The sequence below is a fragment of the Lates calcarifer genome, linkage group LG4, assembly GCF_001640805.2.
Source record: "Lates calcarifer isolate ASB-BC8 linkage group LG4, TLL_Latcal_v3, whole genome shotgun sequence".
Lineage (NCBI taxonomy): Eukaryota > Metazoa > Chordata > Actinopteri > Centropomidae > Lates > Lates calcarifer.
Window position 1 is genome coordinate 1,481,338 of NC_066836.1, and position 17,014 is coordinate 1,498,351.

Consider the following 17,014-nt stretch of genomic DNA (forward strand, 5'->3'; position numbering starts at 1 on the left):
TTACAGTGTTGATCATGTGGTGTTTGTCAGTTTATTCTCTCTGAATGAGACCGTGTCTCAGTCTCAGGCTGGGAGCCGGAGCTAGGTTTGAGCTCTGCTTCACTTTACTCGCTGTGGCCTTTCTGCATTTCGCAGGTTGCATCCGTGTTTGAAGCGTGCTTGTGTTGCGTGCGCGCGTGCGTTAGGGGCGTGGAGGTGGAGGGGTGTGTCGCATCCTCTCACGTGACCAGCCTGTCTGTCCTCTCCTCCTCAGTCCGGATCTCTTTGTTGTGGTTGCAGCTGCTGCTCTCTTTACGCACCGCGTCTCCGCTCCTGCCGGAGCCTTGCACCGCCTCGTTACCGCGCGGAAACACTGGCCGGAGCGCCGCGACAAGCTCTCGTGCCGGGGATCGGGACGTGGAGGCTCGTTACGTGTGCGACACCCCACAGATATAAGCTGCATCAGACAGAGCTGCCTGAGAGAGACGCGGAGCTTCGGTGCGGAGGAAGGACGGATGGCGAGGATGCTGCCGCTGCCTCCTCTGCCTCTACCCTGGACGAACCGGACCCAGGCTTCCTGAACGCGGAATCAGGCGAGGAGCTCTCTGCACATTCCTCCATCTTCACCGCACACTTGTGCACTCTCTCCGCTCTCCGGTGCTCTCCTCCAGCAGCGGGACACAGCGTGAGGCAGCCGCGGTGTTTTCTGGTGCATCTCCGCCTGCTTCACCCGGGATTACGCTAAACTGTCCGCACGCCTTTTCACCTGAACCGAGAACCGAGTGATCTGTCTGCCGGTGTCACTGGATCATTATCATCGCCACCAGCTTCATCATCATGGTGTCAGGCCCTGGGAGGAGGTGTCCCGGCGGGGCTGTCCGGTACCTGGTGTCCGCCTGTCTGCTGTCTCTGCTGCTCTACCTGCCGGAGGCTCGGGCGTCTTATTACCCACAGAGCGGAGAGTGCAAAGGCAAAGGGAAGGACTGCACAGGTAAGAGCTGCTGCTGTGCTCAGTGCTGAGTTTACTGCGACCTTTGCACTGCGTTAGATGTCAGATGAGTCTAATTACAGAGGCTCATGTCCTGGTCTGTCTGCTCCATCCTCCGTTTGATCAGGAATCATTCATATTCCTGCATGTGGCTGAAAAATCAATGTTCTGTCTCCAGCATGAGGATCAGGAGGAGGTGTAGTGTGTGTGTGTAAACCTGCTGCAGTGTCAGTGTGTGTCCTGACAGGGACTTATGAGTGAGTTCATTATGAGTGCATGGTGTGTGTGTTCATGCTGTAGAGGCTTCAGTATAGAGACTTTATATTGGTGTCAGTCTCCATAATGTGACAATGTCTCTGTTCTTCAGATTTATTTACTGAGCACATTTCACCACAAATAAACTCAGTGTAACAAGGACGTGTGTGACGCAGCAATACAATAAATAACATGTAAAAATGCAACACTACCCACAACCAATCCACTGAAGATGTCGCCTCAACTTTAAGAGAAATATCAGTGTCTAGTCTTAGTGTTATTCACACAGGAGGTGGTCTCACACTGTTTTATAGACATTTAAAGTCCTTTGTAATTAAAATAAAGTCTTTAAATCCAAATCCACCTGTTTGAAAAATAACTGCAGTGGTAGAAAAATTACTACAATGGAAAAATACCATTTTGTATCAGTTTGAATGTAGGAACTTTACTTACAGTGTAATATTCTCAGCAAAATGTAGTTAACGTAAAATAATGCATTATGTAGACCGGTCCATTTCAGATGATTATTTTATTGTTAGTATTATTATTGATGCTCTGATACTGACACTGTGCAGGAAAAGTGTGAAACAACAACAAAACCAAACAAACAAACATTTAAATGGAAAGAAAACTGGACACAATAATAATAACTTTGATGTGATGTGCTGTTCACATGAAGAAAACAAGCAGCATCTACATGAATAAAAGCTTAAGTCCATGTATCAGGCCCATCACTGTAATGCTGCTGCAGTCTGAACTGACAGGGATTATAGTCACCGCTATCATGTTTGTATCCTGTGCATTAATATTAATACTCATAAATTCATTATAGTGTCGCCCCGTTCTTTCTCTTTAGAGCTTCTATGAAATATTTAGCAGAAAAAAACAGCAGTCATGTAAATGAGTGTTAGCTGTCACTCTGGAATAAACCGCCTCCGCCATGTTTTATTAATGAACCTGCTGAATTGACTTTGAATTGACAGTGTTTGCTTTGAGAAATGCAGCGTTTTCCTCGCAGGTGAGCGCGCTGCTCTCACACTGACGCCCAAACCAAATACCTGGATTTTGTTTTTCAGCACAGAAAAATCTGGTTCACACAGCAGCTGCTTCCTGCACAGCTATAACCATGTTGCACTTTACTGAGTCTTGATACCAGATAATTGACTGTGCTGCTTTCAAAACTGTTGTTAGTCAAAAAAAATGGAAGAAAGGATGGCTTTTACAGGCGCAGGAGAAACGGAACAAAATGGCTTGTGGCACTTTGTTGGAAGCAGAAGGCTGCTGTGTTCAGAGTTTGAAGGGAAAATACAGCCCTGGAGACGCATCAAGCATTTATAGCAAACCATTATTCAGTGGTATTATGACTGTACTGTAAAACACAGTGTGGGAAGAGCACGGTTATGGCATTTCTGACATCAGCTATGAATTCCTCAGAGGACGATCTGAAGCCTGGACTTTAGTTTGACCACTTGCTGCCATCTTTTTCACTCACTTTAGCCAGAACAGCCACATCTGGGGGAAGAACATGGAGCCTGGGAGGAGACGAGGTGGACATGAAAGCAGCAACCAACTTAGTATTCTATATTTTACTTACTGTCCACAAATCCCATCTACAGACTCAAACTAACAGAAAAACCCTCAGTGTAGTTTTTATCAAACAAACAGGAGTGTTTCCAGCAGGTCTGAGTTACCCACCTCAGTGATTTCAAGCCGAGAACATGTCTGTTTGCTTCATTTTGTCAGATTTATCATAATTTATTTTGCCAAAATAGAATCATGAGAGTGTTGGACATGTTTCTGCAGCTCAAACATGAACTGATGTAATTAATAAGACAGAAGTCCTCTTCAGTTGGAAACAGTCAGTTATTGATGTTCTGTCCGACTCTTGTGTCGATTGTCTGCTGAGCACTCTGAGAACACATGAGATCAATGAGTATGAATCTCTGACTTTAAACTCAGCTGTAAATGTTGTGCATGTTTGTTTTCCTGTCAGCTGGTTCAGACCACAGCTCTGCTCTCCACAGCTCTGTAATATGGAGCTCTGTGGTGAACGGAGCTTTTGATTTGGGATGCGTGTTTTTCTGGAGGCACATATGTTCAGCAGAGCCTGTCCGACCCCGCAGGTCGTCTGTGCAGCGGCTTATTACCAACCACAGTTCCGTTTTATTTTGGGGCGACCTCTTGTGGCCGTAGTAATAACGTGTTGTACTGTGTTGTACACAGTCGTCGTTGTGGGATCAGATGTAGCTGGAGGTTGTGTCGGGGGAGTTGTGCGTTGCCACCGCTGATTCAGTTTTTGAATAAAATGTAAACTTTATTTAAGCAGGTAGAGTCCCATGAAGGTGAGCAACCTTATTCTCAAGGGAGACATGGCCATGACGACAACACAGCCTCAGACACACAAGTATGACAAACGGGAAAGCAGCTGACAGTGTACAGGTGTTTAAACAGAGCAGCATACAGAAACAAGAGCTAAAATGAGCTGACCACAGAGAGGAATCGCTGCCCTGGACCACGCCCCGTCCCTCCGTCAGGGTTGGTGAAAACCAGTGCAGTGCTTTTTGCATAATCCCTCTGACAAACCAACAAACAGACACGGGTGAAAACAGCCTCCTTGGCAGGTAAATATAGCAGTGAGTCAAACAGATGACCAGCCAGAAATACTGCACTGATGCTGCTGGACAGCAGCTGCTTCCTGTCTGAACGCGCTCAAACTCTCACACTGTGGATTTGGTTGAACTTGGTGTCTTGAGTCCGGGGATTGTACTTGTTCATTGGACAGAAGAGCAAGAACACCTCCGCTCACATTTGATGTTTTACTTGAGTAGATTTCTCCAGCTCCACTGCTCCGCTCTTTAGTTACACAGCTTTAGTTTCTGTAATAAATCTCATAAAATGGCAGAACTTGGCCGAGCGCCCGGATGAACCCTGACAGGTACAGTGTGTAGTTAAGAGGTGAAAGAAGTCATAAACCAAACTCTACATCGGAGTTGTTTTTTGAAAACGTCTGCAGTGTGAAGGTAAACCAGCTGTTTTCTAACTGAACAGGAAGCCGTTCATCACGAGCAGCTTTTAGTCTGACGTGTCTTCAAACAGTCGAGCTTCATCTGAGCCGAGTCCGATTATATTCCGGGACGGTCGGGACAGAGCTCGCTCACCCTCGCCAAGATGAATGAAATCCTCCTGAATAATTTGGCCCTCTGCGAAGCCTCCTGGGAGACCCCTTATTAAGTCCTGAATCTTTCTGCGTCGGCTGATAGAGGACGCTCTGCGGCTCATCCGTGTTTGTCACTCTGGTGGAGGGAAGCTCGCAAATATTCTGCAACAGGCGTGATTAAAATTTCAACAGGAGCTCTGACATTAACAGAGCTGCGGATGAATATTGATGTTCTGTCGACACTGTTTACAAGTTACACTCAGGCCATTTAGCAGGGGCTCTCATCCAGAGCAGCTGATGATGGGAACAACATCAGCTCCTCGGTAATCCTCCTGCGACGCTGCAGAGGTGGAGGAGAATAGAGAAGAGCAGGTAGAGGGTTTTGAAACGTGGAGGGAGGTTTGGGTAACAGCAGCCGTGGTTCAGCCGTCGCTGTGGGACGTAAAGATCTTTGGCGTTGAAGCTGTTGTCGAGCCTGTCTGGGATTCGCTGATAGAACCACGTCTCTCACGAATAATTCAGCGGTGGGCTCTCGAGAACGGCCTCTAGGGCTGCTGGGAAATCAGCAGGTAAATGAATGGAGGGTGTGTTCTGCTATTTCTGTGCCTCAGAGCAAACATATACCCAGCATGAACTGGCAGATGGATGAATTTTCACTTCTGTGAGAAAATGGTCAAAACTCTGCTTTTGCTATTTTTTTATTCATTTTACTTTGAGTGGTCAGTTCACACAAATCACAAAAACATGTTTTCTCACATTGCACCAGTGTTGTCTGTGCAGTCAGATAGTTCTGTGCTTTTATCTGTCTCTCAGATTAACAGTGGTTAAAGATGATATTAAAACTCTTGAAAACCAACATGTCCTTTTCGAATCCGTGGCCTCGGTACTTTAGACCTCACTGTGAACAGAGAACCTGTTTATTAGGAAGCACGTTCAATGAGAGCTCCTCGTTGTGGATTAACTCAGATGTCATCGTCTCTGCAAACACACGTTTCTACTGATTTTAGAAATGAAAACTTGAAATCATTGACTTGCACTGGACTGGAGGAGAGGCAGAAATGTCCTGAGAGGTATTTTTGATCCTGGGTGTATTGAATGAGTTCACTGGGCAAACACAAACTAACAGATGGAGGCAGTGGTATTCCAGCAGCTCTCAGTAAAATCCCCGTTTTTGTCAATGGAGTCTGGTAGAGATATATAGAGATGTTTCTGGTTAAACTGAAAGGATCTGACTCTTCAATAACTGAAATTCCGTTTTGATTCAGTTTTCTTGTTGTCTTTCATAAACTTGTGACTTTTGATCCGACATTTGATTTATTTGAAGTTCCTCCACAAAATATTCTGTCCGTACAAGAAGCAGAGTCAGAGGTGAGAGACGGAAAATTCTGTTAAAAATATTTACTCTTTCAAAAGATTCTGACCTGAAAGTGATCTGAGTATCAGCTTAAAAGTTCACTGTAAAAGCAGCTGATGGCGTAAACACAGGAGTAAAACTTCATCTTTATGTTTTCCTCTTAGTAAAAATGTATGTAAATGTGCCAGGTTGAAGCCGTGTGTTCAGATGCTGTTTAACAAGCGTTTTATTCCTGGTAATGGAGCAGAAACAGATGATAAACCACAACGTGTTCCCTCTGCTTTCTGTCTCCTTATGAAAAAATATCCATTTATTCAAACCACAGCAGACAGCAGCAGAAACAACAACATTAATCATGTTTTTGGCACAGTAACGACACCACCCCCAGGTTTTTACATATCAGGCCCTTTTAAGTATTTGCTGCTGATTGATGACACTTCAGTTGCTTTAGTAAACATGAGGACGGGTGGCGTGGGCGGCTCTGAGATTATTGGCTCAGAATTTTTGGGGGGTGTTTTTGCGTCTCTTAAAAACTGTGAGAAGTTTTCTGTGGTTTCTGACTCATTTGCTAATTCCAGAGACTCTGTGGCATCTCTCTGTGTACAGTCACATCGGGCCAAAATTCCAGATATTGTAGCTAAAGTAGATTTCATTGCATATCCAAAATTTTTGCTCTGATGATAACACTGCAAAAAATCAATCATGAGTACAGTTATTCGCTTGGACTCACTCACAGTTTAAAGTTTTGTTTTCGCTTCTGTTTGTGTTGTAGTGAACATTTATTTCTTCATCTGGTTTGTTCCTACCTGTTGATATCAGCTCAATGAAACTGCATCAGTTTGTTTTAAAAAGTTTGTCTGTTATTGTTCCAGACAAATTGTATTTTCTTAAATAACTTTAGGAAATAAGAATTTCCTAAAACCAAGTTTGATTTATCCTTTTTTATTTTATTTCATTTATTATTCTGTTCCATTGGAGGCATTTGATACTGGTTTAAAAAAAAGTTTTTTTTTATTTTTAATCAGAAACCAGAGAGAAATTCATTTCCTGGAAGCTTTCATGATTTCCTAAAACAAACTGAGCTTGAAATGTCTACACAGTTTGGTGCCAGTTATGAGGGGATTTGAGAAAATGTTAGATGCTACAAGTAAATGATGTAGAAGGTGAGCTTCATAAACAGACGACAGTATCTGTCCGAGGTTCCCAGAAACACACATTCTTCATGACTTTGAACTGTTACAAATCAGATCTGTTAAAAATGAATGAAACACTTCCCCCATTTCCCTTATAATTAGTACCAAACAGCGTAGGCTTCTCTTGGAAACTTCCATGTAATTTACAGCTAAAAAAAGCAAACTATGAAGAAAGTTTCCACTGAACTAGTTAGAAAATACAGAAAATCAAGTGTTAGTGAGGAATCACTGCACTGTAATAAACAAACTGACTCATTAGGATGGAGACCTCTGTGCTCAAATCATTCAAGTGGCATGTTTCCTATATTTTCTATGTATTGAGGCAGTTCTGTGTCTGAGGTGTCAGGTTTGTTTTTCACACAGCTACAGGAACTTAAAGATGGTGAACGCCCCCTGTGGCGGTTGTTGACTCTGCGTCTCGGTCAAGGACGTTTTCTCTCAACCCCGGAGGCTCTGAGGCGTCATTACCTGCTCAGACCCTCCATCGCTTACATAACTGACAGGAGCCCCCAATCAAAATACAGGGTTTTAGATCCTGTGAGACCAGGTAGCATCTGGAAAACAGACACTCTTCAGAAGATCGAAGAGGAGGAGGAGCATGTCAAGTTAATTTCATACTTTCAAGGTCTTGAAAAGCAGCAGAGTTATGTAATGAGGTCTGGAGGGAAATATGGAGCATGTTAACAAGGTTTAGATTTGTTTAGACCGCTGTCAGTGCTCATCCTGATCGTTAGGTGTAGTCCGATCAGTTTTGTCAGTGTTGTGATGTCTGTGGACCACCCTGCATATGAATGTTTGTGTACTCTCCGTCTGTTTTCCTGAATTGGGCCCTTAGTGTAACGAAGAGAAACCTTATTGCTGCAGCATACCGTGTCAGTGGGTTACATTTGCAGTTTTGAGTGAAATATCTCGTTCATGTTCCCCTCAGGATGAACTGTTTGGTGATCATCTGACTTCTGGTCTAGTGCCATCATCAGATGGTCCTGAAACCTATGCAGACATGTCGGGGTTTTGTAGAAGAGAGACAGATGAATTTTGCAGCAGTTTAATCGACTATCGAGGATAAAAAACAAAGCGAGGTGAAGATGCTCTTTCAGCCTGTGAAACACTGTGACCAACTGCTCATTTTGAGTCAGAGCGTCCTGAAAATGAAAAGCCAGGACCAAGTGTGTCAGACAGGTTTTATTTTTCAGGCCAGATTGGATCAACCTGTGGCATGTCTTTCATTGATGTCAGTTCACTTCCTCTGAGCGTCGCCTCTCTCTGGCTGAGAGGGAATTATCCACTGATCAGTTTTTGCCGGCTGAGTTTAGGGCAAACCAATTATCTGCTGCGCTACAGGGTGACAGACGCTTTTAATTGTCTTTCATGAGGCAGTAAGAGCTGTTTGTCAACTGGCTGGAAGTGGACTTTCTAAATCTGCCGTGGTTCTTGGAGTTTAATTAAGCCTGGAGGATGAAATGTGTTGCAAATTCAAGGTGCTCTTTGGATGAAACCACAGCTGTCTGTCAGGAAAGAGTCTGTCGCTGTCAAACTGCCTGGACTCATCTGTTGTTTGTTGTTCACACGTTGACTCTCTGAGATCAGACTCACCTGAGTTAATATTGAAGTATGAATATTACAGAATATTACGTGACTGAAGACGTTTGAATATTTTACTTCATAGTTAAGTTAAATTTTCATGATTTAAATTAATTCAGTTCTCAAGTACTTAATGCTCTTGTACAGAAATGTGGTTTGTTTTAAATTAGAAGAATTATTATTAGCAGAATTAGCATTAGCTCTTATTGCTCGTGCTGAAAAAGTCAAACGAACCAGTAATTTACAGGAAGAAGAAAGGGAATTAGAGGAAAGTCTGAAAAAACAAGGATTACTTTATGTACCAGAAACTGTTTCCTGCCTCCTCTGTTAACCCTGAAGCTGGGAACCACTGCTGTATGATATTTAATTAGATGTGTACTGCAGCTTCTTGTGACAGCAGTGCCATGAATTCCACATTAATTACCATTTCATATGCATAAGGAAACGAGATTTGCTTTCTAATAAAGCGAGGAAAACTCTGACCTGATGATGGCAGTACATGAAAAGTCAGAGGATCACCAGAGTCAGGATTCATCCTCTGGGATCATGAATTTTACACCAATCCATCCAGTGGTAGTGGAGATAATTGACTCTGGAGCACAGTGGTGGACCAACCAACAGACACCTCAGTGGATGGGTTTCTCATTGTTTCCTTTGGTGCTTTTTTTAAAATGTGTCATTTTAGCAGCTTGTGTAGGAGGAGCTGAGGAAGCTCTTGTTCGTTGGTGTCGCTGCTGCTGTGGTGAGGAGAACAAAAAAATCTGAGCTGCCAGAGACAGCAGTGTTCATGAGAGCACAAAATACCCATCAGCCTCTACATGTGTTTGATTAGCGGTGAACAGACGCCGCAGTGACTCACAGTAAGTCGATCCTACAGCTCTACAGGTGTGTTGTAGCCTGCAGGCCCTCAGGTGCACACAGAGCCGACAACCTCCGACTGTCGGCCGTCGCCCTGCAGCACCGGCTCTCAGCCGCCATGAAACACTGATGTTTGCACTTCAAACAGAGCTAATCTCAGTCAGCCGAAGCCTCAGATCAAGTTCGCTCCTAAAATGTAAATCTTAACACCCTCGGACCGCAGGTGTGGACGTCTGGAGCGTCTGATTGATCCACCTCTTTGATCTCGCTCTCGTCTGTTAAGATTATTTTCAGGGTGGATGTTCTGAAGGAAAGTGATATCTCACTTCCTGTAGGGGATTTTTTTTCCTCTTTTCTCCTCACTGCCTCCTCCTCCAATGTGAGGTCAGGGGTCAGAGGTCGGGGTCAGACAGTGTCACTGTCCTTTTATACTTTGACACCCATGATTTCTGACTTTTTCAACACCATTAACCACAAGAACATTAACCTTTTAAAATGCACCGCTCCTTCAGGTGTGTTCTGGTCTGTACTGGACTCAGTCTTTACACAGCCTGGACAAATTCTACATTGTTTGAAAGCTCCAAGTCTCCTGAATCTGTCTGTGCAGAGCATTTAGGATCCTTGTATCGTAGCAGAAATTTCAGGGTTGAAAATTTCCCAGTTCAACGAGAAGCTGCTTAGAAAAATACAACAGCGTCAAGGCTCACAGGTGCATCATGTCACTAAGAACAAACCTGAATTCTTTTGCCCTGTGTTCACAGCTTTCCACAGACTCTCTGAGCATTCCTTCCATCTTTAAGTTCACCACATTTGTTACGATGTGGGAGCAGCAAGTGAAAAACCAGGAGCATCTGAAAGTGGAGTGGTTTACAGAGGGTTATGAGCAAGGAGCAGAAATGCTGCAGCTCTGTTAAAGAGGAAGTAATACCATAATTATATCACATTAAATGAAGTGGCATTAAAAGCGCAGCCAACTGGAGGTGAGGACCTCCAACATGGCTCCCAGAGGGTGTGTTGCATCATCTGAAAGCCTGCGCAGACTAAACATAAAGAGCGACGTTTCAGGGTTTATTATCAGTGTGTTGAGGCAGGTTGGCACGGCGATGAAGCCCACATGAAACACAAAATAACACAAACACGTCTTCCACACCCTGACATCCTGTCATCAGCTCACGTCGCCACATCAGTCCACTAACGCGTCTTAATCTCTCTGGACATGTGGGCGTCCAACCAGAGGAACAATTAAGATTTGGTGACAACCTCCTCCCCCTCACTGAGAAAATTAAAATGATTTCTGAGACATTGGCTTAATGTGTGGGCTGTCAATTATGCGAGGTAATACCGCGTGCGTCGATTGCTCTGTAGATTAGGCGTGAATGGCAGGTTTATGAAGGCAGTGAAATTGCGGAGGCCTCATTTGTCAGATTTAGAGCGACTCGGCCTCCACGCTGCTGCTGCTGCTGCTCTCTTTCACCAACACTGTTTCTCCCTGTGAAATGCAGGCCTGATTAAAGAAATAGGGCTCATCAAAATGCTAAATACGAGGGTGGTGATTTAGTTTTAGTTTGCATGTCAGGATGGATTGAACAGCAGCGCGAGTTTCCAAGCTGCACGGAGCCAGAATCACTTTACATCTGGAGAGCAGTGACAGGACAGTCGTTTGTCTTGGTGGCACTGAGGCAGACAAACAGTCAGCACACAGCAGAGATACAGTGTAGTGACGAGCACCTAATACACACAGCAGATACTACAGGACCACACTGCAGTGAAGAAAACTCTTGATAAGTTCTTATGAAAAGTCAGATGCAAAAAACACTGCTGCTAAAAATGTGTTGTTTAAATATGCAAATGATGCATCATCCTATTAAAAATGTACTAACAATCAACAGCCATAAAAAATATTTGTAGGAATAAATTTTCATCCAAACGAGGCTGTGAGTGATACACGAACAAACCCTTCAGTCGAAATCTTCAGGAGTAAAACTGGAAGGTTTGGTGAATGGAACTGAAGATACGTATTGTAATTGAAATCTATGAACGGGAATCGCATTGCATTCTGGGTTGTCGCTGCCACATTTCTGTTCACACAGAACCAAAACATAAGACAGACGACGACAGGTAACGAGGAACCCAAGATACCGAACAGAAACTAGACCCAACAGTCATGTGGTCGTATACTCTGTGACAGCGACTGAGTACCAGCTAGCATTAAGCTAATTCTATCCATTTGCATGTACAGTACATAGACTGTATGTAAAGAAATGATGGATGGAAAAGTGAACGTGAGCTGTCTGAGCTCTCAGCATCTCTCCTTCAAAAAAACAACCCACAACAACAAAAACACAGCAGCTCTGCTCATACCTTACACTTACCTTATTCCATTTAACAAAAGACTGCACACTGCTTTCACCACAAAATAAGATTCTTCTAAATCTGTAAGTGAATCTGTTTTATTGACATTTCTAAACGTGATTTAAAAAAGTACATTGGTTCAAAATCAGCTTGATGTAAACACACTGAAACCACTGAGCTAAATGTAGGTCTGGTGCAGTGAATCTAACGTTGCATAGAGGTCACGTGGGCCTGCTGAAGTATCACTGTGAGATGAGAGCATGTGGAGGAGGAGATGATGTTTTATCATCCGACCGACTGATCTGCTGCTCTGTTTACTCTCAGACCTCCAGCTCCCCAGAGGAGGTTTTCAGCTCTGAATGTATTTACTGCAGAAAGCAGCTGTGTCTGTTTTATTCACATTAGGTGTTCTTCATGGGTGGGATTCTTTCTGTTTGCCTTTGCCGGCGGGTATTTATTCTGATAGCAGCTTCTCCAACTTTAAACTGTGGAAGACGAGACCAGTGATTTCTGCTTTATTTGACCTGGCGAATGAACAATGGTGACTCAGCTTCCACTGGGTTTATTAGTCCAGTTAGTTCAGCTGGTGTGTGGAGATGATTGACCTCTCTCTGTGGTTCATCCAGGCAGATCAGGACGGAGGTGTTTGAAAAAATTAAGAGTGTAACATACTAACGCCTCCATAAGTATGAGGTAGGAAACAGATATCGATCAGAAAAACCTCCTCTGAGAAAGTGATGCTTTAATCTTACATTATCAGTATAAAGTAGCAGAGCTGATGTGTAATGGCAGAGAGATGACCTGATTTTATGCAGCACCCCACAAACACAATAAAGCTGCTTTCACACATGCACTGCAGCCCTGAACTAATGTAGACACGTTACCCAGAGGGGCTGCATGTGAGAACACAAACGTCCACATCAGTTTGACCAGACATTAAAGGATAACGCTGGTGTTTTTGGACCTGTTTTTTCCCATGGTTGTGTGTTGATAATAGATAGGGACTCTATGAACAGCTGCTGTAATGTGGGCGACACATCAAAGTCTGTCGGCTAAAGTTCTTGTTTTTACCACTGACACTCAGATTGTTCTTCTCAGTGTCTGACAACATTATGATCGGATTCCTACAGAGACAGAGCTTTTTGTTAAAGAGGAAGATCCAGAAATATCTCTAAATATCAGTACCAGACTCCATTGACAAAAACAGGGATTTTACTGAGCAGAACACAGGAGCTGCTGGAATACCACCTCCTCCATCTGTTAGTGTGTTTAGCTCTTATTACCCCTTCTGCTCCATCACCTTCTTTACCCTCCATTAATGCTGGTTATTTCAGTGTTCCCTAGATTTAACTCAAACCTTTTGGGGGCTCAGACTTTGATCATCACGCTTCTTCTTTTTCAGCAGGCTCTGTTGAGATTTTCAAATCCAGGCTTAAAACCATCTGTGTTTCCTCTGTGCTCTGGTCCCTGTTTGTCTGACAACATTATGATAGGATTCATACAGAGAGAGACCTTTTTATTAAAGAGCGAGATTTTTCATTTAACCAGAAACATCACTGTGTATCAGTACCAGACTCCACTGACAAAAACAGGGATTTAACTGAGCCGAACACAGGAGCTGCTGGAATACCACTGCTCCATCTGTTAGTTACTGTGAGGTACTTTGACTCATGTAAAGTATCTCAGTTCGTGTCCCATCACTGGAGGTCATCGCTCTGTAACATCTCACCAGTGGACTGTGTGTTGGAGCAGAGTCTCCTCTGGAGAGAGGCTCAGCTGATCACAGCTCGTTAAACTCAGGAGATGCATCAGGTCCAATCAATACGTGGAGCTCATGAAGCTCAGAGCTCTGCTTCATTATTTGGATCATGTAGTTTGTGAAAAATCAGGCATTAAAATTCAGTTTGTTCCAGCAGTTATTTCACTGTGACTCAACAATCGATATCAATAAAAAATCCATATTTCACGTCTTCTGCATCTGCAGGCTCCTCCAGCTCCTGAGGGAAATCTCTGTTTAAATGCTCCACTGTGTTCACCAGCTGCTTCCTGACTGGCTCTGTCTGCTGTTTGGTGTTGAACAGGTCGTGGACAGTGGCTGGATGAACCAGACAGGAAATGAGCTACAAACTCCAAACCAGTAGGCGAGGCTGAGAACGTGCAGAGCTGCTGATAATTCTCTGTCGGTTCACAGTCATTAGATCCATTGTGAATATAAAGATATTGATTGCTGCAGCTGACGTGTAAATACCCCAGTCCCTGGAGGATTCATTTATTCATCTCCTCTGTTCCCATTGACACCACATCCCTTATTTGAAGCTCAGCATTGTGGTTAACACCGTGGTAACAGGAGGCGCCTGGCGCCTCTTCACCCCCCGTTTTCACCACGCTGTGTCTGCATTAGCAGAACTTCTTTGTCTTTCAGCCTCTCAGTGTCACACATGCAGTTAGCCACGTTCTGCCTCTGTTAGCCACGTTCTGTCTCTGTTAGCCACGCTCTGCCTCTGTTAGCCACGTTCTGCCTCTGTTAGCCACACTCTGCCTCTGTTAGCCACGTTCTGCCTCTGTTAGCCACACGTTCTGCCTCTGTTAGCCACACTCTGCCTCTGTTAGCCACGTTCTGCCTCTGTTAGCCACACGTTCTGCCTCTGTTAGCCACACATTCTGCCTCTGTTAGCCACACTCTGCCTCTGTTAGCAACATTCTGCCTCTGTTAGCAACATTCTGCCTCTGTTAGCCACACGTTAGCCACATTCTGCCTCTGTTAGCCACGCTCTGCCTCTGTTAGCCACATTCTGCCTCTGTTAGCCACACGTTCTGCCTCTGTTAGCCACACGTTCTGCCTCTGTTAGCCACACGTTCTGCCTCTGTTAGCCACGTTCTGCCTCTGTTAGCCACACGTTCTGCCTCTGTTAGCCACGTTCTGCCTCTGTTAGCCACATTCTGCCTCTGTTAGCCACACTCTGCCTCTGTTAGCAACATTCTGCCTCTGTTAGCCACGTTCTGCCTCTGTTAGCCACATTCTGCCTCTGTTAGCCACACTCTGCCTCTGTTAGCAACATTCTGCCTCTGTTAGCCACACGTTCTGCCTCTGTTAGCCACATTCTGCCTCTGTTAGCCACACTCTGCCTCTGTTAGCAACATTCTGCCTCTGTTAGCCACGTTCTGCCTCTGTTAGCCACATTCTGCCTCTGTTAGCCACACTCTGCCTCTGTTAGCAACATTCTGCCTCTGTTAGCCACCTTCTGCCTCTGTTAGCCACGCTCTGCCTCTGTTAGCAACCTTCTGCCTCTGTTAGCCATGTTCTGCCTCTGTTAGCAACATTCTGCCTCTGTTAGCCACACTCTGCCTCTGTTAGCCACACGTTCTGCCTTTGTTAGCCACACTCTGCCTCTGTTAGCCACGTTCTGCCTCTGTTAGCCACGTTCTGCCTCTGTTAGCCACACTCTGCCTCTGTTAGCAACATTCTGCCTCTGTTAGCAACATTCTGCCTCTGTTAGCCATGCTCTGCCTCTGTTAGCAACCTTCTGCCTCTGTTAGCCATGTTCTGCCTCTGTTAGCAACATTCTGCCTCTGTTAGCCACGCTCTGCCTCTGTTAGCCACGCTGCGTTCACTGCTGCTGAGTACGTTTCCTTTTCTGTAAAGGCCTCTCCTCCCACATCGGGCTGTGTAAAGGGCTTTCTGTCTCCTGAACGGGCTGGACGAGCTGAATGTGGACCAGTGTTCTCCTGTCGCTTTACTGTGGTTAACTGAGACCTCCTGTTACCATCAGCTGACTGTGAATATCAAGAGGCTGAGATTAGAAACCATATGAGAACGTTACCATGACCAAACACACAAGATGAAAAACTAGTGTTTGTTATGTTTACTCAGATATCCCTCATATTAATGTACAGCTTATATGAGGATAAATTCATGGATTAATTAATAGATAATATACTAGGAGTGACTGTGGTCTGTCTCAGTATATAATCTAATAATATTAATTAGCTGTAGGGGTTTTAACTTTCAATTAAGGTTCATGTTAAGGGGACGTTTGGTTTTCCTCTCCTCTAAAAAAAAAAAAAAAAAAATCTCTCAATCCAAACAGGAAGCCATTAAAAATCCTAAAAATGTTCCTTAATCTTTTAATTAAAGTGTTCCCTTAACAGTTGAGGAGAAAGAAGCCATATCTTTTAGAAACCTTAGTTTTTAATTAAGGGGTTTTATTTTAACAGGCTTTTCTCCTCAAACCCACATGGAATATAAAAATACTGTACAGTTTACGACATTCATTTACCAATTTAAAACACATGAACAAAACTTTTATTTTTCTGGAGGTTTTATTCACTCAAACGCCAATTAAATGACCTTATGCATGAGAATCCATTAATGAATCTGTCCATTCCCCCTTAGAAACACTTGCAACTTAAGTGACAAAGTGCAGGAGTGTCTTTGATGTTAGGTGTTTAATTATAATGATTTTAAAGAGACAGAAACCCCATTAAAATATCCTCATATACTCTAAGTGTTTTGAATCCATCAATTTCAGACATCACTTTCCTCTTATAAAACCAGTGAAACTGGTGAAATCCAATTAGAAACTGCTTATAATCTATTAAGTAATCCATTAATTTTCCCTTTGAAAACCTTTGTACCTTCATGTTTAATTAAGGGTAAAACTCAGGGTGGTTTTAATGTTGTTAATCTTTAAACCTTAAAATCCCTTAAACCGAGAACCAACTACAATAATCCATTCAGCCATTCACTTCTTCTCTTATATAAAAGCACAAACATTTCTCTGATGAAAGTCACGTCTTCCTGTTCATATAGAAAAATATCCAGGTATGTTTTGTAACAGATCTTTTGTCCTTTGTGAACACAGCCTGTGTACTGTAAACAGTACACTCCTCTCTGTATGGATGTGCTGTAAACAAGCTGTGTGTGAGCTGAAGGCCTGAGCAGTCTGCCCTCCAGACTCCACTCTTTATGTAGCATCCCTCTTGTTATTAGCTGGAGGATAAAGAGCAGCTTCTTGCTGATGGTGATGAATTCTGCATGACAACATAACCGATTCAGACATCTATTTATTCTGCAGGAATTGATTGAAGCAGTATTTTCATAATTCAGTGCTGCTGCGTTTTAATTCTGCGGCCGTCATACATCATCCTCACGGTGGTTTGTTGGTATGCGCGTCTGCAGCTATCTGGCCTCCTTTTACTCTCCTCAACCTTTGTCAGCGCCGACCTCAGGCGCTTATATTCTCTGCAGGGTTTGTTGTGAAGCCATTAGCCGCCGCAGCGCTCAGGGTTAGCTTCCC

At 43.8% G+C, this 17,014-nt stretch overlaps 1 protein-coding gene across 1 annotated transcript in view; it reads left to right on the top strand.

Moving 5' to 3' along the window:
* The first annotated feature begins 215 nt into the window (after positions 1-215).
* The window catches only part of tmeff1a (transmembrane protein with EGF-like and two follistatin-like domains 1a), a 55,465-nt gene continuing 38,666 nt past the window's right edge, over positions 216-17,014 (top strand). Inside the window, exon 1 of the mRNA XM_018674958.2 lies at positions 216-970. Coding sequence (XP_018530474.1) covers positions 817-970 — 154 coding nt within the window. The 5' untranslated portion in view covers positions 216-816. The remainder of the gene's footprint in view (positions 971-17,014) is intronic.